The 26,215-nt window shown below is 38.7% G+C and overlaps 1 protein-coding gene across 1 annotated transcript in view; it reads right to left on the bottom strand.

The window, feature by feature from the left end:
- Positions 1-26,215, bottom strand: part of sntg2 (syntrophin, gamma 2) — a 116,642-nt gene that overhangs the window by 49,318 nt on the left and 41,109 nt on the right. The window contains exon 9 of the mRNA XM_088087681.1: positions 10,004-10,128. Within this exon, the coding sequence (XP_087943807.1) occupies positions 10,004-10,128 (125 nt within the window). The remainder of the gene's footprint in view (positions 1-10,003; positions 10,129-26,215) is intronic.

Below are 26,215 nucleotides of genomic sequence, written 5' to 3'. Positions count from 1 at the left end.
CGGGGAGATGTTTTAGAGGTATGTGAGGTGAAGGCTGATACACACAGAAACAATGGAACAAGGAAATTCACAGTATAGAGGGAAATCCTGTAAGACAGCTCCTAAACCAAACAGTTCTCCCTCACTTACACACACAGCAGCTCCTCAAGGTTAGATGTTACAAAGTCAGCATTCCTAACAAATCCTCTGGCGAGCATGACTTTTATACAGTATCTGCAATAGGCTTGTTAAAATCTTATGTTCCGCTGCCTGTGTACTGAACCAGTGGGTCTCTGGGGGTGATTTTTGCCGGACTTAATGTCGTTTTTTTGATTAAACAAGTCAGTGTGCCCGACCCAAATTAGTTTGAGTTGCACAACTATAAAGCATCACTAATAGAGGTTCAGAATTAAATGCTTTGTCTTGCAAAACATCTCTTTTTCTCTTTCACCAATTTCTGCAGAAGTGAGCGACTGATGAAATGACATCAGTAAGACAGTCTGCAGTATATCAGTTAGATCCCTTTAAATTAATGCACAAACCTTGAGAGCATGCAGTAATGGGGGAAATGGAAGAAGGGATCAAAGTGCAATGAATCAAGAGCTCCAAAGGCAGAAATTAATCAAAGTGACAGACAGCTGGCGGATCAATGTCAGGAGAACAGAACCCTGTCAGAAGAAGCTGCTAAAGCCTCTCCACCGTCACTGAGCAGAACTGAAATCCTCACTGAGAGATGGGATCTTGGGAGATTCTTTCATACATTTGCACAGCTTCCTGCAGTACAAACTATTGCGCCTTGCCCGCTGACTGAGCAGGAATAAATCCAGTGAGACAGGCCGGAGATGTATCACCTGGTCAACATGCAGGATGATATGAAGAATATATGGGCGGGAGAAGTGTTTTTGGGAGGATTCCATCTGTTAGTTACAGAGCAAATACCAATGAGAGGGAAAATGTGCCATGTCCGGTGATTAGTGAGATGGGGAAATGGGCCGGCTTTGGGGCAGTTTGTGTTCAGCATAATTAATGACAGAAACACTTTTGATTTACTGCCAAAAATGCAGAGATGTAAGTTCAACTTTTAATCCATGACTGATCAAACTGATCAGGCAGCAAAATGGCACTGAAGACAGCTTTCGCATCAAGAGCTCCTCCAAAACTTTGCTCCTTTTCTTGTTTTATGTTTTCACCTTTTCGCAATATGCACACTACCCTTGAAAGCCCTATCTAATATTCCTTTCCCACCAAAATTAGCATGTGCAAGCGGTTAGTTAAAGCACTATAGACTATATTGCTATAGACTGCTGCCCCATTGCCAGTAGAGCTCGGCGCTGCTGTGTGCACGGCACTGCAGCTTTCTCAGTTGGTAACACCCACACGTGATTTGATTGCACCCTTCTTTGATTATTGTTAATACTTCAATCATTTTTCTTTTTTTAAAGCCAGCAGCTCATAAAATAAGTTAATTAAAAATCTGTACTTTGGCTCTGATGCTGCCAGTCTCCGTCTGTAGACTCAATTGAGTAGCCTCGCTCAGTTCAATGGCAACCCTTTTATTTGCTCTTACAGGTCACATGGTTTACAACAAAGAGTGTCAGTAGGAACTGGCTCCCTCTGGCATGATACAGCAGGCGCTACAAGAGCTGTTATTGCATCGTATAACTCTTCAAAAGTTAAGCGGATCATCCAGGAGTTTTGATTCCACAATTCCTCTGTGAAATTGTGAACTATCACCTTCCAGAAATCCCTCATATGTGGCTGCTCCCACGTACAAGGGGAGCGCCTTTCTATTATCGCTCGTTTATCACGCCTACGCGGCCTTTGATTGGAAATAAAGACAGCTAGTGCGTTGGCTGCAATAGAAATAAACCTGCTAATGTGTTTGAACATCCATCGCCATGCTTCTTGGAATGTTATTGTGAGAGAAGAAGTCACAGAACATCACTCATTGGAAACACAGTCATCTCGCAATTGTGTTTGTGAAAATGCTGCTTAAGTTTATTCAGATCTCAAAAGAAAATCATCCCTCTAATCTTCCTAAAAGCAAGTCTTAAATAAATCAAAAAAACCCGGTAACTAGAAAAACAGTGCTCTCCAGCCCAGACTAAATTAACAAAACCAAACATTCTAACCCATGCCAGGGGAAAACAACTGGGGAGGAAAAAAAGATGAGAAAGTCCCTAAGCTGTGCTGTCTGCTGTCGTGCGTGTATTTCTCCCACTCCCGGCACCTTAGGTCCCTCATCTTCTTTCTTGATGCTTAATTGCTTTCAGGTGCTCTACTCCTCCAGAGGAGGATAGATAGAGGGGAGCCAGACAGAGAGAAAACAACTGAACACACCCATGAGCGGTGTGCAATACTCACATGCAGGCCACACAGAACATCCCCATCCCAAGGAGGAAAAGAGATTTCCTCTGCCCCTAATGTGCCACACTGAAGGTTCGCAGGACGGATGCCCAGTGTGCAAAGTACCATCCACAACTTTTCACAATGGAATCGCAAAAAAATGCATACCGAACTGAACCGAAACAACCTGCTGGTGTAAACGCCTCAAAACATCCTGGAGGAGACACATATCAAACCACCGATCTTCCGATTAGTGGAGGACCCGCTCCACCTCCTGAGCAGCATATTCATTCTTTATTACTTTCTACTTGGATTAACATTCACACTCAGTTTATTCATTTTCATTACTGTATACACACATTTATGATTACTGCCTTTGTGGTGGCAGCATCTCCTCTGCCACTGACACCTTTTTTTAACAAAACACAAGTTTTCAATTGGCTTTGGTAAGTCTTAGTGGTTTTAATATTGTATAATCTTTATTATTCATAAACAAATCTAATAAGTTGCATTTGTTTTAAATTTGTGCACATAACATGATAATGATTGTATTTTTCCATAGCTGTTTATTGCTGTCATTATGCCTTCTATTTGTGCCTTTTTTTTCTACTGATGTTTTACTTTTTATTTATTTGCTATTGTTGTGCCATTCACTTTCATTTGTGGAGCAGTTATTTTTGACTAAATAAACTTGACTTTATTTTAACTTCCATTATTTTATGTCTTACATTTAGATTATTACTTTGGTGATTTTTTTTATAGATATTTAATGAGCATTCTGAGGGAGCCTGAGGCATTAGATTTCCATTGCCAAATACAGCTTCCTGAATGTTGCACACATGATAAGAATAGAGAACTTACAACACAGCTGAAATAAAAAGTCTGATATCATATTATTTCATTTGATTTCCTTATAATGGATGGCGACGGCTGTATGCAAATGTCTGCACGCTGTTAGATAAGAAACTATTAATTTGCAAGTTTCCTTCCCTTTCAAATAATATATCCGTTTGACAGCTCAAAGAAAAGGCAGAGAGAGCTTGACTGTCAGACTGAGGAGCTGGTCTGACACCTTAGTGCTGCCAGGAGAGTCTGAGCAAAGGAGAGAAACAAGGTATTTTCTCTTCTTTTTCACTGTCAGCTATCCATGTGGCCCTGTTTTAAGACTCCCTTTTTTTTAACATGAACAAAAGAACAACTCCCCAGTTCCCTTCCTGGACTGGATTTAATTGGGTAATCGAGAAAAAAAACTTGGAGAAAAACTATATGTCATCCCAAGTGGGAGCACATGTGCTGGCAAGGATCACTAAAACATTGTACAGTGTTAGAGATACAATAACAACATGGTCTGCAGACTCCGCATCAACATTAGATGAGAGTCAGCAATGCCTTCCCATCAACACTAATGGTAGCTCCTCATGCTTTGCTCTGGAACTAGATGTTATAATAGTGATGATACTCTTAATAATTGATGATTTTCCTCCCCTTTAAGGTACTTTAGGGAAGCTTCCAGCCTTCTGTGTTGGAGCTGCCTGCAAATGTGCTTATTTACCAAAATTAGAAAAGCGCCACAAACATAACATGTACTGACAAAGACGCTGGCCTGACATAATCTATATATTTATTTAAAAAATACAATAAACAAATAAATAAATAAATAAATAAAACTTACATAGTGACTTACTAGTCACTTTGTAAGTTCCTTTGTAAGGCTCTCACTTACCCCCGCTATGCTTACGTGAGGTAAAAATATACCAAAGCTGTAATGACACAAGATTTCAAAACGAGAGTCTGCAAACTAGTGGGTGACATCACAGTAGCTACATCTATTATTTTTACAGTCTATGGCCTACATCCATGGTCAAGCCCCTCAAAGATCAGCACTATGAAGACAGCTTGCTATTGGTCAATGGTGAAAATTCACACTGCTTTATTTTGCCTTTCCCTGATTGACTCCTGGAATTCATTAATTTTGTTTTTGCACAGTTTGACTGTTTAAAGGCCTGGGTGTGACCAGGTCTTTATGAAGACATAACAAAAATAAAAACATCAGAGAACACCAGAGAACATCAAAAATGCCCAAAGCCTGCTCTGCCTTATTTGAGGCAATACATTACTTAAATGTTTTCATGCTTCACCCTAATCTAAGACTGTAGCCAATCTACCACTGTGAAAAAGTAGCTGGGCACATATTTCCATTTTAAGATGAGATGCAATCAATAAATTGAGTTTTAGGATAAAAAACATGAGTTTCTTACTTTTACTGTTTTAATTAAACCAAATATGAGAGAAAAATTAACCAAATTAATGCAAAGGGTTTAATGAATTTGATTTCACCTTAAATGATACATAACTTTAGCACTTATTAAATTTTCCTTGCCAGCATAAAGAAGCACTTCACCTCACCTTTGCAGATCTAATGTTTGGACAGCAAAGGTTAATTCCAAACTGTGCTGCTGATTTTGAAAATGCCCTGCATATTCCGCGATTTCATAAAAAAAAAAAAAAAAAATAGTGGCCTGGGAGTTGAGGTGCCAACCATGAATCCAGTTGGCGTTCGGCCCAAGTCCTTTGTTTCATGTGGCTACCCATCTCCCTCTCTCCTAATCTCACAACTGTCATCTCTCATCTGTCATGTAAACAATGGATCGTGTTCTGGCAAATGTAAAAGGCAGCAGAATGTTCAGTGTTTAAGGTATAAAAACAACAACAACCCTCCATTGTAGTTTGTGTTCTTGCACATTATTTTGCATTTTTCATTAAGAAAATGACATTTCCTATAGCTGCAGATCATAACTGTACTAGTTAAACAGAAAGGTTTATCATAAATTATCCAAACAGTCTCATCATGTTCTTTTGATATATAACTTTGAAACCCCTGTTAACATCTTTATTTGTTCATTCAGATACACCGCAGTCAGCCATGTTTTGTAGAGCTAACTCTGATATTGATGTGATCTCTGCCTCCAGGCCTCCTTTGACTGAACTCTCCTATTCCTGATTCAGGACTGGGTTGTTAAGGTTTAGTGTGACTAAGCTCCAAATCTCATCAATACATTTCTTCAATATTTCACTGCGCTCTAAGCAGTCATTAAACTGTTGATTGGACTTAACACTTGACAGAATTAGTATTACAGGATTGTTGCTTTAACTAAATAAAGCCTGAGGGCGAAGAGGAAGTCCTTAATGAGGCGTCTGAGCACTCCTCTGACAGGGATGTGGACCATGTTACGGATGAATAGCAACTGTTTGACTGTGTGATCAACCAACTGCAACCAACTGCAATTTTCTTCAATCTCTTGTTTGAAACCCCAGTCTAGTCCAAACCACTGCAGTCAAGCCAGCCACAGCTGCCTCACAACGTAGGAGTTGAGGTTGGAAATACTTTTCAGAACGGTGGAGGTAACAAAGTGGAGCATGTATCTTTTTATAGTATAAAAAGGTCCTCCACCAACCTTTCCCCTGCATCTGGTGAAAGTGAAACTGAGAGGATGCTGTTGTGTCTGTAGTAAATGTCTGTCTGGCAGCTTTGGCTGGCTTGACTAATGAGGTTTGGACTGGACTGGTGTTTGGGACTAGAGAATAGAGCATGCACAGTCAATGTGCTTGATCAGCCTACAGTCCACGTGGCTATAAAAAAATTTCTGCACGTGGACATCCGCATGGTGTCTTTGCGGACCCTCATGAACATTTGCAGATGTTGACATTGGCAGATAATGTTATTTACATCATGCAAACCAAAGCAGACCCTCGCAGACCTTTTTAGACATGTGGATGCTGAAAGTTGGATATTCTGCAGACATTCAGACTAGACCCCAAAGCGTCCTCTGAGTTTGACTTCCACCTGATGGCGTAGATCGGTAGACAGTTGTAGGACGGGCAGACTCAAACCCTGAAATGTACTATGAACAGTACTCCCTGTTTGTCCATGTGATCTTAACATTCAATGTGAGAAGTATGTCTGAGCCGTAGGAGTCTGGGTGTCATCATGGACAGTACATTGTCTTCTATGGTACTCATCACAATCAGCAATGCTACTCAGACTACATACTTTCACCTACTTTCACTTTCACCACCTCTGCTTTTCAGGACTGGGTTGCCCAGCTGCAGGCTGAGCAAAGTACTCCACATGTCCCTGTCCCCAGCAATGCTTTCAAGCTCCTCTTGGGAGATCCCAAAGCAATTTTCAGACCAAAAAGGGTATATAGCCCCTCTAGCGTGTTCTGAGTCTGCCGAGGGGCCTCCTTTCAGTTTGACACGCCTAAAACACCTCCAGCGAGGGAGCCACTCAGGAGGCATCCTGATCCGATGGCCGAATCAGCTCAGCTGGCCCCTTTCAACACAAAACAGTAGCAGCTCAACTCCTGATGTCTTAGCTCCTCACCCCATCTCTAAGACTGAGCCCCCGCCATCCTACACAAAAAAAAAAATTAACTTCACTGCTCGTATATGATATCTCATTCTTTCGGTCACCACCCGAAACTCATGACCATGGCACATCAAAAGCTTTCAATTCGACATCCCATACTGCCTATTGCTATTCTTCGAGACTCTTTGATCTTCCTCTCACGTCTTCAAAACTTCAATTGGTCCAAAATTCAGCTGCATGTATCATTACTAGAACTTCCTCCATTTATCATATCACTCCTGTTCTTCAGCAATTTCACTGGCATCCTGTTAAATATCACACTGATTTCAAATGTTCTGCTTCTCTCCTTTAAGGTCCCTCATTATCTATCCCATTTGTATTTTTCTGAACTCCTTAATATCACACACCCTCCAGTACTCTTAGATCCTCTACTGCAGTCCAACTCTCTTCACCATCTGTCCGCCTGACTACCATAGGGTCTAGAGCCTCAAGCTGTTTTGCCCCCCATCTGTGGAACTCTCTCCCATCAGACATACGCCATGCTGATTCTCTCAGACACGCACCTTTTTAAGCTGGCATATTTGGTCTGATCTTGACTCTAATGGTGATAGACACAGAAACTTGCACTAATAATGACTTCACTGTGATTTTTTTATACCTTGCTTTTTCTAATTATGATATTTGCCTGGTTATGTTTTGATACATTGCTGCTTTTTTTCACTTTGTATTGTAAGGTGTCCTTGACTGCTTTAAAAGTAGCTATAAATGAAATGCATTATGTTATTAAATTCATTATTTTACAATCTGTAAGAATTAGGAGTTGACAGATTATCAGCCTGGCTGATACCTTCATAGTGTATTATAAATGTGGTCTCCACAGAAAGCAAATCAAGCTTTACTTACTGCCTTTTTTGTTTTAATAGTTTTGTTTTAGCCCTTATGTTTTCTACAGTGATACATTGTACTGCTGCACTGACTTAAAAGTACATCAACTAATCACACCAAGATACATTTTTCAGTGTACCTATTTCAATGAACCCATTTGATGTTTTTATGTCATACAATATCTACGTCGATCTATTTATCCATGATGCTAATTATGATGAATGTTATTATAATTATAGTCATAATTACAGTCATTACCAACGATCCATCATCTGATTGGAGCCCTCTGCTCTATTCTCTTGTACTCTATCGACTGTAAGTGTCGGTTTAAGTTTCAGCAGCTTTGAGGGGACACATAAAAACAGTGCTGAACCGGAGCTGCAGTGCTGAAGCTTTCACATTCTCCTGCAGTATAGAGGATGGCATTCTTCCTTATCACGGGCAGCTGCCTATGGCTTAAAATTGGATAAGTCCCAATGAGGTGCCCAATAAACAAGTTTAATAAACATTTGTAATTAACTCAGCAGTGTGGAGTTCCATTATTTATTTTATCGTTATGTTCCTGTAATTCTTGAACTGTGCAGCTGAACACACCCTCAAGAGTGAGAGACTTCTGCTTAGCAAGAGAGCAAGAAATGATAAGGAAAACTGACTAAGATAAATCACTTCCAATTTAAACAAACTATTAGAAAAGATTTAATTAAGCCATCCGTAGACACTGCAAACATAAACACACTGTTCCACACTTAAACTTTAATTATCAGTATATTTTTAAAACCCAAATGTAAAAATAAGGTTAATTAAAAAACAGAAGACTTATGAAAGTATTACATATGATAAACCTGGCCAATCATATAAAGGTGTTAACCCTTTGAAGCCTAAATCAATGTCACTTTTCTTGTATTTAAACCTTGAGCCAACTGGTTTGGCTTTTTTTTTTTAATTAGAAACATGGCAAAATTGTCCCGAAAATTGCAAAATTTTGTAGATTTAAAACGCCCTGTAAACATATATTAATAATTATCATTATTACATATTTCAATTTATTTTTCAAAATTATAATTATTATTAAGCAAATTTACTTTTCCTTTTTTTAGTCATTTTCAGTTGGGTTTTTTTTTTTTTTAATTTCTTGCAAATTCTTGGGTCTTTTCTTCTTTCTTCCTCTGCTCATTTGTTTTTTTTTTCAATTTTTTAAAAAGAAATCAAGCCACTTTGCCCAAGTTTTAAAGGGCTAATCTCTTTTTGTCAGACTTTGATTATAACAACTATAATTAGTGTCTGTCATGAGTATAGACTGTATGACAGAAGTGTACGTAGCCACTGTGAGGTCACCCATTGGTCATTTGACTACTGTTTTGAGGCAAGTTTGGCATTTTGGCTGTCGCCATGTTGTTTTTTTGGAGCCAGAGGAGACCATATTTGGACGTGAGGTGATATCGTTGGTGAAGAGATGAGAGATTGGTGCATCTGACTGAGCAGCCCAGTCACAAGAAAACAACTGTATGCATTGTATGTTCTGCAAACCACAAATATAACGAAATTTTATTTGCATCATATCAAAGTTTTTAAAGGGATGTAATATATGAGCTGACTTTGTTATCGTGATATACAGTGGATAGCTGGTCACACAGGCGAAATGCTTGACATGGTGCAAACTGTTGTTCAAGACTAACAAACAAAAAACCTGATTGTTTTTTACAAATAAACCAACACGCACAACCTAAAAAAGTGAAAGCCGATATGCATTGGTGTATTTTTAATGTTTCAAGCTCCATGAATTAAAGGCCTTTTATGCTTTTCTAATCATGCTGAGTGTCTGGACCTGGATCTTTTACACCACAGTTTTTTTTTGTTTTCAAGTTCATCCCGTTTTTTTTTTTAAGTATTCCATTCCGTAAGCACTGGTGGTTTGAGGGACACCAGAAGCGCTCCTGCTGCCTCTCTTTTCATAAAAAGGAGTAAGCTGAAATAACTGTGTATGATTCAGCCTGGGTTATTAGCAAGCTAAATGAGATCTGTAAGTTATGATCACCAAATGTTAGTTGCACCATCTGTAATTCTGTAAAACAGTACACCTCTTCGGTTAATTTTTTTCTGCCCAGCAGTTTAGAAATAAAAAAAGCTGATTGAAAAAGCTTCCAAAGAAAAACAACAGTGAAACTACTGTACCCATGAAAATCGATACAAAAAGGACAGGCATAATAATCAAATGCATTTACAAGTTGGACCAGTGTTCTCACAGTCACACCTCCTGAGCGCGGTCCTCACTGCTGCGCTGACCTTTTAAGCCGTTTATGCCCGTGCATAGATATTGGCATTAACGTGCTCTCGCTTAAATGGAAAGTGCTTGCTAAGCCAACAACTGTGCTCAGTGAACTGTGTGCCTTGGAGGTGAATTATATCATGCTGGATTACCCTTACCTTAATTTATCTGTGCCAGCTTTGTATCTGGAGACTCTGGCCATCAACAAGGGCAGGGAGACGGCATCCAGCCAACGCTTCTCATACTTTGGTTCATTAGCTGAGGGCGAAGGGGGCGATGGAGCCTACGTGGAATACACGAGATATGCAATGAGCTTCCAGCTGCTTTTGATCATTGAGGATGTGGTCTGGATGCAACACTTGCTGAATATACATGAACAACAAAATTCCTTTCGTAGCCCACGTTCATCAGCTGTACAGTATGCACTTTGACACTGGAAGTTCCTTTAAAGTTAGCACATGCACACTCTGTTTTTTTTTTCCCAGTCTTGTCTCTCCTGAGGTCATAGAATTATTTTCCAAAATACATTACAAACAGTGGCATTTTGTGTACATAATTATCAAATGTACTGCAATAAATTATTTTAACTTTTTGTTTTATGAGCACTGAGACCAGTCCTATTCCTTTCTCTCAGCAGGGGTGCATCATTCATTAATGGAGCAGACTGCAGGAGACTCATTTTCAAAACTCTACAGAGAATCGGCACTAAAGGATTATGTTTACATGCACAAAATATTACAGTGTGTTTGCCCTTTTCCAAAAAAGACAATATTCCAAATCACCTCTTTACACCTTCAATGAAAAATACATATTGCAGCCATGTATAGTCTAATAAAGGATTCATATCCCCTAGTACAACCTACCAGTTGTATTTATGTCATTAAAAAGGACCAGAGACCACTATGCCTTAATGAAGCTAAAATATCCCATCTTGAGTTGATGATGTCATTGTGAGCCTACACATTGGCAATATCTATGGTGGGGGAGTTTCCGCCGAAACACTCACCAACTGCTAGCAGCTGCCACAGCTGTTGATCATCCCCTTTTTGTAAAATTTAATAACAATTTAAAGCTGGGCTTATCATAAAAATGATTACTTGAAATAACACAGTGATGAGAGCTACCTTCAGTGGCAGAAACCATCTTTGGGAAAAAATTATTTGGTGTGTACTTTGAGTTTTTAGTTTGGCCTATGTCCTATTCACATGGAGGGGTGGGCTTCATGACCTATACTGCAGACAGACACCAGAGGGCAATCCAGATAGATAAGTTACACTTTGGGGAACAGTCATGTTGTCCATTTTTATATACAGTATATATAAAGGATGCACGTAAGTATGTGGGCAGTAACGTTTACAACATATCAAATGGATATATCCATTTTTGTACATTTTTGGAAAGGGAGCATAAATAAGCCCAAATGTGCCCTAAAGTGTCGTTTATAATATATAATACATATGTTTCACCTTTCAACCAGAACTGTGGGTTTCTCTTTTGGTCATGCATCTTTTAGTTGGTTTGTGTACAATGACATCCATGACAACACACAGAGCATAGCATAAACAGGCAAGAGGCCGTGCACCGCAAACTGCAGTAAAAATACTTACTGAGATGCATATCCTGAATGTGCTGTATACATTACCAAATAGTGCTATTAAGACCAGAATAATACTGATATATTTCACATTTTAAAATACTGAAAATGCAAATGAGAAAATGTCTCATTTGCATATTTTAGGATACATTTTCAGAAAACTTCAGAAAATATATATTTAAAAAAATTAACCAATCTGCAGTACTGACAATAGATGAGATTGTAAGCATAAATTTAAAGTCTTCACTGCGTACAGACATGCACAAGTAAAAAAAAAAGTGAGCTACATTCCCTCACTTCACACACACAAGTGGGTCCACAGGAAAAGGACCATAAGTGGATAAAAACAGATGGACAGCCAGTGCCTCTTGACATGTTGTGGTGTAATGAAGGCGTGTTAGTTAAAAATACACTTGCTGTTTGAATTGATGGATTACATTCATCTTGGTAGCGGTTTGTCTCTGTGAGCTCTTTAGAATAGATTTGTGAAAACAGTGAGCCTGCATTGTGAGCTTCTGACTGTGGCAAACACACAGGTGCATTTAGGCTCTTCATTGGCAATCATGAGCATTTGAAGAAACTGAAATTGCAGCTTAAAGGTGCCTGCTTTATGGCAATAATACACGCCTTAATGTGGCATGGAAACAGCTTTGCCTTTGAAAGCTGTGCGCTGGGTTATGGGTGCTTCCTGATAGTGGCAATATGCAGTGGTAAAAAGGACTTCAAATTACTTTAGAATGCACTTTACACTAATACACTATCACTGTAATGGCCAACACTTCCCTCCCCTTATTAGCAGTCTACTGATGGCCACTCTGCCGCTTGTAAACAGAGTCTCTCATTCAAACTCTTTTGTGCTAAAGGTTTTTATTTGACAATTGCCTGAAGGTTTTGTATAACTGAAATGACATAATGGGTGATTGCTGTACAAGAGGGATGTCATCCTTTTCAAAGAACTAATGCAAAGGCAAGATTAGGCAAATATATACCGATCAGCAGTGGTGTGGTGGAGGGTATACGCAGGTATACAAGGTACACCCAATTCTTTTCTGGTCATTAAGAGCACGTTTCAATCAAAAGCCGTCGGTATAGCACCTTTGGAACCAAAATGATCACCAATGAAGAGGTACCTCGACCGTAGATCTGAGTAGTGTTTCGACTGCAGACAGTACTCTTATATGTGGGTGGGGTGGTTGTTACTCACTGCTCTGTCCAGCAGCACTTGCTGTACTTCCTTGATCACCAGTGATACAGAGTGAAGTCTGCACCCTGTTTATCGTCCACAGATGAGACCACAGTCTCTCTAAATGGGATATTTATAAAAAGCAAGGTTTGTACATCAACTCCTTGACAGGCAAGAGCAGGGGTTTATTCTGCCCGAGCGCACCTAACAAATCTCCGACAGTCTGACAGGAGAATTAGAATATACGCTGTCCAGTCGCAATAATATACATTTTTGTGTCCTGATGGAGGGCCACTTCTATCAGAGACAGCCATTGCCATGAAGGGGTGTACTTGGTCTGAAACTGTGTTTGGGTGGGTGGTGCATGTCAAGTCAAATCCAGATGAATCCCAGGACCCAAGGTCTCCTAGCAGAAAATGTGGTTTTTAATATTGAACACACCAGACACTCACTGAAGACCCAACATTGACCTACATCCGGCCATTACAAAAAATCTAACTTAAGACCTAATCTTTGTCTGTACTTTCAGCAATGCTGGACTGAATTTGAGTCTCACCTCCGTCACTAAACTGTTAGATGAGGTAGCTGCTTGCCTGCTTACAGCCCTTCTAACTAGTAACAACTTTTCTGATAAGTTTTGGTCTGGGTTCAGAGTAAAACTGCACTGACAAGGTTAGCAAACAACCTCTCAACTAACTGCAAAGAAAGAGCTCAAGTCAAGAGAAAGTGAGGTCAAAACAAACTTGTAATATGAGGTAAGACTGTATTTCTTTAGCCATTGAGCTTTTTAGCAAAAACCTTTCCTTGTGGTTTGTGTTGTTCACTTGCACACAGTAAATATATGCATTTGCATATATGCAAATATGCATTGTTCTTTCAACATTTCATTGTTAATGTGCTAACTGGCTAAGCAGCAGCATGACAATCTTCTGGTTTCCCTTTTTGAATGGCACTACAAACTACAGCCGTCTGCTGGTATGCCATCAGTAATAGTCTTTGCATTGCATTTATGTGCAACTTTTGGCCAAGACACAGATCTCGTAAGACAAACTAACACCCATTTTAAGTCGCCACTAGATCTTTGATGTTGGTGTGGTTTGTCTGGGCCTTTTCGGCGTACCCGCTGCCATTTTAAAAGCAGTGGGTACAAAGCCAGAACTGAGAGATTTATTGATGATGCTGAAAAGACAGCGTTCTAACAGACTGAATAGTTGTTTTGTGAGGTTGCCTCGAATGAGGTCTGGGACACACATGGTTGGTTTAAAACTTTTAACAATTTTAGAAAAAGTGCAGCAGAGCATATTTATCCTTAAGCAATGATTAGCTCCATTGTTAATAACACTGGTATCAAAGTCTGAACTGTCGCTTCACAACACCAGATTGTAGCATGTTTCAGGTGCCTGAAAAATGATTCAGAATTTAAAGGTTTAATGAGGCCCCCTCTGAGACTGATGGTTGTGCATCAAAAAGCATTCACTCCGAAGGTCCTGAAGCACAATGTGTTTACAAAAGCTTCGATAGCTGGAAGGGTGCCACATTTAAATGCAAATCACACCACACTTAATGAAGAACAGATGCATTACACATTATCTAATGAGTTACAAGCTTAGGGATCAAATGAGTGAAGCTTTAGCAACATCAAACAGTGAATCATTCCCGCAGCTAAAGATTATCTGTCAGCACAAAATCCCCAAACTCCTCCAAACAACTGCAAACAATCTGATGGAGCCCCTGTAGCTTAATACGCACAGCACAGGAAGGTGTGTTCATCACAAAAGAACCAAATCACCTGCCCTGCTTGAGTTCAAAATGGCTGAACATATTACCTGAGCACTGAAATCGCCTCTGGGTGGAATGTAGTCAAGAGTGAACAGCAGAGAAAAACTGCCTACCTTTGCAAAGTGAGTCGCACATCATCGCTGAACTACAACATGTCGCATACAGACCCCTGTCAGCTCCTTGCCAGTAATTACTACATTTCTGAAGAAATTATCATCCTTTGCTCCATTTACGTCAGCCCCGGAACAAAATGTTTTAGTCAAGTCTCAAGCGCACCTCTGCAGAGAGTCGGTGAGGTGGCAGGAAATAGAAAACTATCAGGCTGTCAGAGTGGATTACACTGACAAAGCACCGGCGTCTAACTGAGGAGCTGGAAAACAGGAACTCAAGCCACAGTGTTGTTCTTCACGTCAGTCAAACACTCCTTCATGAATATTGATACTTAAGAGGTGAACCAAGCTTAATTATTTGAAAGCATGTAAATGAATCAAGAGGTAAATGGTCCAGGGTGCAATGAAAAGGAAACCGTTATCAGTCATTTCAATGTCAAGAGAGCCCACCGAGGAGCAAGCATAGTATATTCTAATCACCTACAGCAGAGGAAACACTTGAGCTGTCAGAATGCTTGGAGAGGAAAAATTTGAACATGACTGGACATTGGTATTACCCATTACATTACTTCACCTTGTAACCAAGATACTTTGTAGTCAGTGAGATACAGTCCAGTCTTGGACATTATCACGGTATTTCAGTATACCAGGGTATTTAGAAATCCCGAAGGTATGTTTTTCAATCATAAATACAGGTGCTCCTTTTTCTTTTAAATTCACTGCATGTAGTGCACAGCGCGCACCACCAGTGCTCAGCCTCCAGTCTCTACTGGTGGAACAGGCAGCTGAGCAGACAATTAACAGGACTGTAAACAGCTGGTGGCCAGCAACGGCAGAGATAGATCGTGGTTGTTGGAATGATGAACTTACTAACTAGATCACTAATAACCAAGACGGTTTGGGTGGGTTTCATTTTATTCATGTTGAGTTTAAATAAAGTGTGTTTAATGATGAGTTAATGAGGCAATTAAGTCTCATCAGTCTTCTATGACTGAGAGAAAGTTGAATTCAAAAGGTGTACAGTTATATTTCTCTGTTTAAAAAGGAAGATGGATGTGAGAATATTACTTTTCTAAGCATTTTGTGTATTTCTATTCTGTATTTATTAGTCTGAAAAGCTGAAAGTAAGTGCTGCACTTGCCCTGGTGAGTTTTTCTTGCAAATCATGGCTTTATAATCTTGAGTATATTCAAGATGTTTTTGTATCTTTCTTTCTTTTTTTTTTTAACTTTTCACTTAAAAAAAAATCAGAATATACACCCTTTCCCACCTCATGTGCTTTGGTTTGTTTCACCCAGCGTGAACTGCTGTGATGGATGTGTTTTTTAGAAGCAGATTTAGTGATTTGTGGACCCAGGCAACCCCCCTCGTGTTAACTTTCACCCCTTCTCTAACCGGGAATGTTGGTGGGCTATCTGCAGTAAAACTGTCACTAATATTAGTATAAATGTGTTAATATATTTTTGGTAGTTAAACTATTAATACCACAAAGTAAAAGCACTGAAATCAAATTTTTCTTTAAAGTGAAGAGTGGAAGACAGGCATCATCAGAGCATTATACTTAGATTTATTTAGTCTGACAGAAGGCGGAAAATAATGTAGGAGAGAAAGTTTTACAGTGCTGAGTACAAATACACAGAAGACCGACAGAAGGCAGGAGAAAATGTAGGAGAGAAGAAACATGTAGTGAAACTGTATTTCGAACCGAAGCTACATTATTTAGCTTTCTGATTGCAGCTAAGTTCTGGGTGTTTATCTAATGCAGATAATTACTAGGGGATACAAAATGGCACTTCATTATTAGGCTACATATTGAAAAGCTTTCTATATTACATCCATTATTACATGGGCTAAATGTGGTAGAGATGTCCATTGCTGCCATGCTGCAATGGAGGAGTCCTTTTGTGATGAGGTCTGGCAATTTATTTTTCCGTTGCATCAACTGTCCCCGAACTTGCCTTCTCTATTTTGACTTCTTTACCAACATTTCCAGAATGAGTTTGGACACCCCCCAATGAAATCGGTTGGCCTTGCAGCATCCAGCAGTTAAATGTACGGAAAGAGAGAGAGCGATATGAACCTAAAAAAAATCCAATGTCTTTTCTGACAAGAAAATGGGAGCATCATGCACCTCACCCCACCATGCCCCTTGTGGCTGTGCTGCGTTCGGGTTTATTGGGTCTGCTGTCAGTGGAGAAATTGCTGTCTCTTACTCCCTCCACTTTTTCTCCCGGTGTGATTGTTGAGCTTTAATGAAAAACGGTGAGTCTAAAAGTCTAGTTGTCCTTCCTCACTTCCAAGGACCCAAATCGAAAGCATTTACTTGTAATGTTTTTGACACTTTCAAAAAGTATCCTTGTACTGAAAATATCTATTTGTATTAACATTTGGCCTTTTGAAACAACAAAATTGACCCAAAGAAGCAAGGAGCATTGCTCACACCTTTTCATTAAGGGTTTTATTGGTGTTGGTGGTGTAATTGTTGCTGTTGAAAATGGTCAAAGTTACATTGGTTGAAAAATAAAAAGGAAAAACATCCCCAACCATATCCTTGGCAGGTGGCCTGCAACATTATTTGGGAGTATAAAATGAAAAGTATTGGTTCAGAGGAGGTCTAATATTCAGCTCCAATGCTCCAGCTCCCTGTTCTGTTATGGTTAGGGAAAGATTATGGTTTGACTTCGACCACAATCAAGTCTGGAAATGCAGCCAATGTCAAAACAACAGTTTTTGCTGTTTATTTGTCCAAAGTGGTCTGCAGCTTGGCCACCATTTAGTGACTTTACAGACGTTGTTTTGATGCATATAAAATGCAGCGTCATACAATAAGAACAAAGAGAATAAAGAGCAAACAATATTAATAGAATATAAAAGGAATACGCTTAAAAAACTAAAACTAAGAGACTGTACATATATACATATATACAAGTGTAAAGTGCAGAGTGACTGCAGTTGCAGAGGTACAGTAAGCAAAATTTGACCGGAATATAAGATATCTGTGGTTTGGGGAAATGTACACTGTCCATATTTTTATTTGGCGACTGGGGTGCAGAACCATATGTGTCTTTTAATAATGTTAGTGTTTTGTGTTTGCAAAATGAGAAATGTTTTGGCCACTTGACAATGTCACTCCAACATTCACTCTATATTGGACTGTTTTTAGTTTCTGCCAACTACTAAGAAAAGTATGTGGTGCTTTAGCAGCCAAATGCTCTGTTATGTTTGCTAGCAAGTTACTAACCATCTTGCTAAATGTGGTGAGGCAAGTGGGGGAAAGGGAAAATAACCGATACAGCATAGTAGTCCAGTATTTTTGTGTGATAATAATGTATTGATAATCTTACAATACATTACAATACATGGGTTTTTTAAAATTATATAAATTACCAATATTACAAATGAATTTTAAACTTTTGGTAGCCTACTAGAATAATATAATCAACTGTTCATTCAATTTACTAGATACATTATGCTGCAATAAAAAAATCATAGATAATAAAGACAAAACAGTTACAACATAGACATCACAGGTCAATCTGAATCTACTGGGGTGGGAAGGGGAGAGTTAGACTTTCCATAACTAACTTTCCTTCTGGAGTATCAATAGCCAAAAAAAAAAAAGAAAAACATATGAGCTCATATGGATGAGATGCATGATTAATTCTTACACTCTGTACAAAACTCGATAAAAATTTGATCACAAAAAAAGAAAAAACAAAAGCACATGCTGGCATGGATGGTTAGAATAAGCCAAAAAGGCAGGTGGTAAGGGGTTGAAAAAAAAACCATCACAGCGAACACCTGACTCCTGCATGAAAGTCCCGGGTTTGTTGGACCCATCTATCACCCCTCTTGCTTCCCCTACAGGCACCCTTGCGTTCCTTATGTTATGTTGTTATCAACAACATTTCAACCTGACGCCATCCTGCCACATTTCATGCAGATGCAACAAGTTCCATCCGGCCATGTGCCATACAACTGTCCGCCAGAGTATAATAACGCCACAACCAGTTCTGTCAGACCACATTCTCAGCTGACGCCATTTATCACTGTTTCATGCAGATGTGACAGGTGCCATTGGCCGTTACAATATTAGGTGAAAAGCACAGTCAAAGTGGCAGTATTTTATGAGTTCGGAATGAGAGCAGGCTAAACTGAGACAATGAGCTGAATGGGACTATAAAATCCTGTAGATCTTAGAAAAACTGAGTTTGGTGATAACTCTCAGTGGATTACGTAATAAACAAACAAAGTCTTTTGTGTCATTCTTTGTAAATATATATATATATATATGATTTAAAGCAGCACTTATGTCTCCAATAAATTTTGAATTTTAACCTTTTAATACCTGGGCAATTTGGCTTGATTTCTTTCAAAAATATGGGAGGGCGACAAGCAACTTAACAAGAATTGGCTTGAAAAATAGGAAGAGATTTGTAAAAGTTACAATAAAATTATCCGTAAAAGCAAAAAAAAAAAAACAAAAACCCTCAAGAAAGTTAAAAAAAAGAGAATACTTTTTTCTCGTTTCTGTAAGCTTAAATATATAATTAAGACTTATGAATATAGTTTTCTGGAGGTTTTGATTATATCTGTGCGGCTCTCCAAATAATTCAGATCATTTCATTGTCATCTTTTACCCTTTTTTTTTTTTTTTTTTGCAGTTTGCGGGACATCTCTTGCCAAGTTGCACATTATTTTTCTCTCCATGTTTTTGAAAGAAATCAAACTAATTTTCTCAGAGTTTAGTATGTTAGTGGAGAAAATGTCGATCCAGGTTTTAAGTTTATGACTTAGTAATGAAAAAGGACTTACCCTGTCCTAAGCAAAACTCAGATGAGAAAAATGCAAACCTTTGTTCAAAGTGTGAGCCAAGAGCAAAAAAATAGCCAGTTCTGACTACACTGAATGTGCAGGAGTTGTGCACTAAGTTTGAGGTCATTTACTATTCCAACCCCTTGCTCCACCACATGCTTAATGACCCTCTTCCATTACAGACTATTTCACACGATGCACAGTTGCTTAATGACATGCAATGCCTTTTTTTTTTTTTTGCATTTGGTGAAAGAAAAAAAAACAGTCATGAGTTGGCCTACTTTCCTGCAAATCTCTATCTGGAGGCTTCCTATCATTATAGTCTGAACATTAAAGTGAATTCACAACTTATACAGCACTGGGGAGAAAAAAACAGCACAAGCAATTACTCTAAGAACAAAAACAACCACTCACTTAATAGTCCTTTTTTTGTGAGGCGAGAGGAATCTCACTCGACACGAAGAAAATCTAACTGGAGGCTTGCTTAAATGTTATTTCTAAGGTGTAGAAAGCGCGGGGCTAACTGTATTTGTCAGCTACCTCGTCTTCAACTTCGACCGGAGAAATCATCGTAAAAATCCCTGCTGGAGCCTGCTGACCTGTTATGTCACGCTGAGTCATAGCGTATTTGTTTTTGCATAAGTTTGCATGTGTCAAGGTCTGTATTTTTACTCAGATAAAACAGGAGCACATAGTGGGAACAGGAAGAGATGTAGACAATGCGAAGGCCAAGTGCACTGGGATGTTTTGCCTCCTCCAGCCACTGCAGGGGATTTACATGGCAACACTTCAAATCTAGATCATCTGTGAAAGGTAAAAGCGGCCTCCTGTTGTCCTTCATGCTTCCTCTGAATAATTCATGTGAAGTGATGAGCGAGAGATGCGGCCTTGTTGACCTCAACCCATTTTCATTATAGACTAGTGTCAATACGTATTAACCCTTTGAAACCTGGAGTGACAGCACTTTTCTTGTGCTGCTTTCTGACTCATTTTTCAGAAAATTATTGTTAAAAAGCTGGGTAAAAATGTCAAGGGACAAAAAGAAAATAGCTAGGGAAAAACTTCATGTATAAATATAATTACAAATCCTTTTTCGTGTTTTAGTTTCCAATTTTCAGATAATTTTTCTTGTACTTTTTAGAAATTTCTTCCTAGTTTGAGGGTGATTTCTTCTTTCCTTGCTCATTGCCTTTGAGCTGAAATTATGTTATGAATAAATATAATCTTAAGCATTTTTTCCAAGTCTTGTTTGCTGGTTTGTTTCTTTTTACCTTCTCTTTTCCTTTTCTTTTTGTTGTTGTTTTTTTGCTAATTTTGCTCATATTTTTACACTAATTCCTTGCTAATATTTTGGTCATTTTTGCTTTTTGGTGCTCCTTGTTTTTTTTTGCTCCTTGTAATTTTTTTTTTTTTAACCAACTTTTTAACTTTGTTTTTGGTCATGTTTTTCATTTTGTAGCTCATTGCTTTCTTCACATGTTGAAAGAAATCAAAGCCAATTTGCTCATGTTTCAAAAGGTTAAAAAGAATGAAATATTGGCTTTGGCGAAGAACATGAAACATTTACATTTTTCACTACTCCACACTCACAGAACGTGATGTTTAGCTAGGGAAGCGACGTCAAGCTCAATTTGCTTGATATTTCTGCAGCTTGAGCAACACTAATGTACTAATGGAGAAAATGTGATTGATACTAGAGCCATTCCTCAAGGATGGGCACAGCAATATGGGCTATGTTTTCAGACGCTGGTGCTGAATTTGTCCTGTTGATTGGGGCAATGGGCGGACAGCATCACATTGTGCTTCGCTAAGATTGAAATATCCCTCTGTGGAATCATACTACAGTGAAGCTACTCCCAGGCCTCATCCCAAGCAGTGCATGCTGTAATCACAGTCGTCACCGCTCCGAGATCAAGCGAGCTCGAGGAGCTAATAACAGCTTTGCAGGATAACACGCAAGAAAATGAATGATATGACAGTTTGTTCTTCCTTTTGATCCTCAGAAAACCCGACCGCTGATTGGACTGCTGGGTGGTTTTACACTGAAGGCAGTTATGTTGCTGTATTGCTGCTGTGTTACATATTGATCATGTGGCTGCAGACGTGAAAATTAATAACAATGTGGAATTCCACTCATTCAACATTTATTATACCATGGTGTGGGTGAAAACTATTAGTATTATCAGCAATTAATGGACACCCTGCAGCCAACTGCTACATAGTTCCAGTAAAACTATCTGCAGTCTAACTTAATGCACTTGCTGCATCAGCCTGTATGTGAAAATGAGTAACCATAGCAACAGCAACACACTCAAAGCCTACGTTTACATTTTATTGAAACAAGCTAACATCCAATTAAAACTAAAATTGACTACAACAGGTTTTAAAGGTCCCATATTTTGCTCATTTTTAGGTTCATATTGTATTCTATAATAATAATAATAATATCAAATAAAAATAAAAAACACAAAATATAAATAATATATAAAATATATAAATACAAAAAATAATAATTGCATTGTATGAACATTTTTTCATGCTTTGCTGTTTCATGTTCAAAAAACACTTTATTTTTCTCATACTGTTTGCCGGAATATACCTCTATTCACCCTCCATCTGAAATGCTCTGTTTTTGCGCCTCTATTTAAGCCCACCTCCCGAAAAAAGGCCTTGTGTGCTCCACATCGGGGCTCTCATAATAGCCACGAAATTACTATAACAGCGCTGTGCTGGCTCTTTAAACCTTTGTAAACCCTTTAACTGGAATTGCGTTGCTAGTAAAGGCTTGGATCCCCGTTTACTTCCTGTCAGTTGATGTCATTTAAACACAGTAAAACATTAAAAAAAAAAAAAAAAAATAAGAATTTTTATGCTTTGTTTCAAGTTTTAAAAGTATAGTTGTGATATCACAAATTTATGGAACTCCTGACGGCCCGTTCAAAGCAACAGCTTCTGAACACAGACTGTGCACTGTAAAAAGAAACAATTTGTTTTCAAATTTAAAGTTGACTGAATCTGAGAAGACAAATTGAGGAATTTTCAAAATAATAAAACTTGTTTTCTCAAATACAACTTCAAATTTTAAAGCAGCCCCGGCACCAACTTTTTTTTAAGTTAAAACAAACGGTGTCTTTTTACAGTGTCTGTATTTCTCTGTGGATTGAGTGTTTCGATACGTTCACAGTATTTATATAGCACCTGTACTTGCTTTATATCATATTAAGACCTGGATATGTGACTTTTAACAATATGGGATCTTTAAGGCAGACACTAGAAGCACCCAGGCGTCGTAACCATATTTCTCTGGGCATTCTAGCAACGTCTAAATATCATGTTTACAGGAAAAGGTCTATTCAGCTATTCTTTATGTACACATAGTGCATTCAGCTGCTTAACACAGACTAAAAACTGAAAATAATAAGTCAACAGTCTCATAAAATAAGCCAACGATGACTCACACAGGACCGAAACCCAGTCTCCTGAGTTTCACCCATTTATTCACAACATCTTACCCTCTGCATACTACATCACCTTACTTCCTGGAAGTACAGCTGTGAGCTCTTTTCTCATACATTTTCCACTTTAATCTCAGAGAATATCCAATATTGGTAAATACAGGACCTAACCATGACCTCTGCACTAATCCTGTCATGATGGCAATCATAGCACACAGTGGGGGCCATAATAGTGTACTGATGTGAGTAAGTGGCAATAACTGCAGTGTGACTTTTGTTACCTGGGTGCTATTCAACACTCTGCCCCTTTCTAACCTATTTGGAAATAACAACTTTGATGACTCCTATTCATCACTCAACTTGTTACTTCCAGCTGCAGCTAACATGGCCGATCCTTTATTGGTGGAAATCTTGATACTGACTTGGGGACAATGACATGGCTGGATTGACAGTTGTTAAAATTACTGCTAGATTATATTTTCTCAACCATACACAATGTAATCGACTTGAATCTTGCAAGCAAAATGTTACCTTTCAGGCTCATAGCTAAACCATAGACTGTAAATAATGGACGTAGCCACATGACATCACCCATTGGTATGTGAATATAGGTTTTGAAGCCTCTAGTTTGGCATTTTGGAATCTTGTTTTTTGGTGCCATAACTTACTTTTTTGGGCCAGAGGGTGGAGCTGTGGAGAAGTGAGGAGTGAATCTGAAAAATTTGCCCTTGGTACAGTTGTCATCAGTGTTGAAATTAGCAATTGAAACCAAAACCGTTTTTTGCACCAGGCTGTAAACATGTTTATTTCCACTGGTAAATTGGGCATTTTAACCTAGGGGTTTATAGGGATTTAATCTGTTTTGGAGCCAGCCTCTAAAGGCCATTAAAGAAACTGCAGTTTAGAAGAATTTACCCTTGTTGATGTATATAAGGTTCATCCTACTCACTGAGGTAATAAGACTGGGAAACCCTCGGGTGTTTTTAGGGAAAACTAGTTATAGCTTGTGAAAAACTTTAGAGTTTGATTGCAAAACACAAAACATAAATCACTTTAATTATTTTCCTTGCAGAGCCATGGTATAATCAAGAAAATACCTTTTTAGTTGTCCATAATCAGTCATTTATGAACTCAGCGGAGGCAAGTGGCCTCCCCCTCATTCAATAATTCCTGATAATGAACAACTTGTTGGGAATTATCTTTTACATAATCAATGTCACTAACTCACTTGGTAACGTTAATTAGTTATGTGGAAAGCCATGAAAAAGGTCAGTTTGGAGAAAATATTATTCACTGATGAACTGAGCGAGCCATTTTATGCACGTACAGTAATGATGATTTTGTTAAACAGTGAAAAAGTTCAAATGGCACGATGTCAAAATATCAGTAAGAACATTAATCTAATATCAATATCTGGCAGATTCAAAGTTGTATTGAAAATAATCAAATCAAAGCAGGGAACCATGTTTCACTGCATTGCATCAGAAGTGTCTTCTCGGGTCCTTTAACTTTCAATCATTTTATTTTGTTACTTTCTAATTGAAATTTGTTTGAAATGATACAACTTCACGGCACGGCAACTTGGAAAATGCTAATATTGAATTCTAATCCAGCCATTTATAAAATACCTTATATGAAAGGGGAGTATTACTAAATTAAGAATCATCTTGTTGATTTGTACACTTGTTTCCATGCATCAGAAAATGTTGTTTTTTGTTGATTTTTTCAGCATCAACACAACTTGCGACTATTATCTGTAAAGCCTTAGTTTATTTATCTCACCCACTGACCTGTGTGGACATCAGTGAAGGGTGGAACAACAACAGAGAGAGTTGAGATAAGTTTAATTCTCCTCTCCTTGCCAGGAGACCAGCTCCACAGCAGTCAGCTATCAGGCTTGGCACCCACATTTTGGACAGCCCAACACCGCCCTAGCATATATGCGTAGAGGACGTTATGGATTACTTCACATTTAATAACATGTCAAAGTCGAAGCGGATTTGTATGAGCCACGGTCCACAAAGAGAGGCAGATGCTCAGGCTGCAGCTGATAGTGCTGCTCCTGCTCCGCAAATGGTTAGCCCTGCTGAGCTAGCTCTAATGATAAAAACTGAGTCCCTACAGCCAATGACCAGAGTTCATTAGTTGCATGTCTGACCCTGTTGCCCTTCAGTGCCGAGTGAAATTGAGTCACTAGTGCAGTGAAGTTCTCTCGAACTGATGCTTCTTATCTGACTCTGCTGCTGAAATCAGGAAAAACTCAGGGTGGATGGGTGTGATAAAGAGAACTTGAAACTTTTTTCACTGACAAAAAAATAAATTATTACATTAAAATTTAATTAAGGGATCATGTTTTCTGTCCTTAGAGGCCCATCACATCTTTCGGCCATCGTGGCAAGTTACTATCTAAATGTAATCAGTGGGGGTAAATCCCAGCATCACTCTGTCCTACTTTACCTTTTCATCATATGTTTCCTCATGCACTGACTGCAATGAGAAGAAGACTCTGGCACATTTATCTCCTGATTGTCTTTCATTGTGTGATGCAGAACAAGGTCCAGATGCCAATGAAACATTTCTGTTAGGAGTTCGACGAATCTGCAGCCTTGGCTGATGTACGTGTACAGCTGCTAACTGTTCTTAGTTAGAGGAGCCAGATGGCAATGCTGGCTGCTTCACCTGACCCTTAGAAACCACTCATACACAGGTTCTGTGTTGTATTGTAATGCATTATGGTCAGTGTGAAGGTGTAATGAGAAGCTTCATCAGCAGTGCAGTGAAGATGCATAGTCCAAAATATGGCTGTGCAATATGAGAAAATATTTCATCATGATAAAAAAACATCTATCATTTCATATTATTCTATATCATTCATTTAGTTTACGTCATCTGATAACACTTTGCATCCATCTGTGTGGCTGAGGGGGCGTCTACACAATGCAACCAAAACAAACAATCATGGAGGAGCTGGAAACTGGCGTTTTGTTTTCCCCTCTCCCTTCTCTGCATCTCACAGACACAAAAAACAGGGCTTTTGCAGAACTCCAGTCGCAGCTATTAAGTCACATTTTATATTAATAGTTTGACTATCACAGCACCAGTGTAACTTGCAAATCTTCAAATCAATGTTTGGACTTATAATGCGCTTACAGTTTAACATTATGCTAATCCTAACATCCAACTGTTGACTGGAAGCTTCAAGTCCACAGCAAAAACCTCAACACTTCCTGCCCATGATGAGTCAAGTCCTTCAAAACAAAAGCATCATGGGCTCCGCTTTGATTTATTTAATTATAAAAATACTTAATTTAACTTTACTGTAACGGCACTCTATTCAACTGTAAACTTTACTTTAACATTATAACAGCATTTTCTTAAACTTTATTATATTGGTAGTTTATGTAACTTCATTTTTTGGCAGTAGCTACATAGCT

The sequence above is a fragment of the Plectropomus leopardus genome, chromosome 14 (assembly GCF_026936395.1).
Source record: "Plectropomus leopardus strain MGB_pleo_1.0 chromosome 14, ASM2693639v1, whole genome shotgun sequence".
Classification (NCBI taxonomy): domain Eukaryota; kingdom Metazoa; phylum Chordata; class Actinopteri; order Perciformes; family Serranidae; genus Plectropomus; species Plectropomus leopardus.
This window is presented reverse-complemented; position numbering and strand designations above follow the sequence as displayed.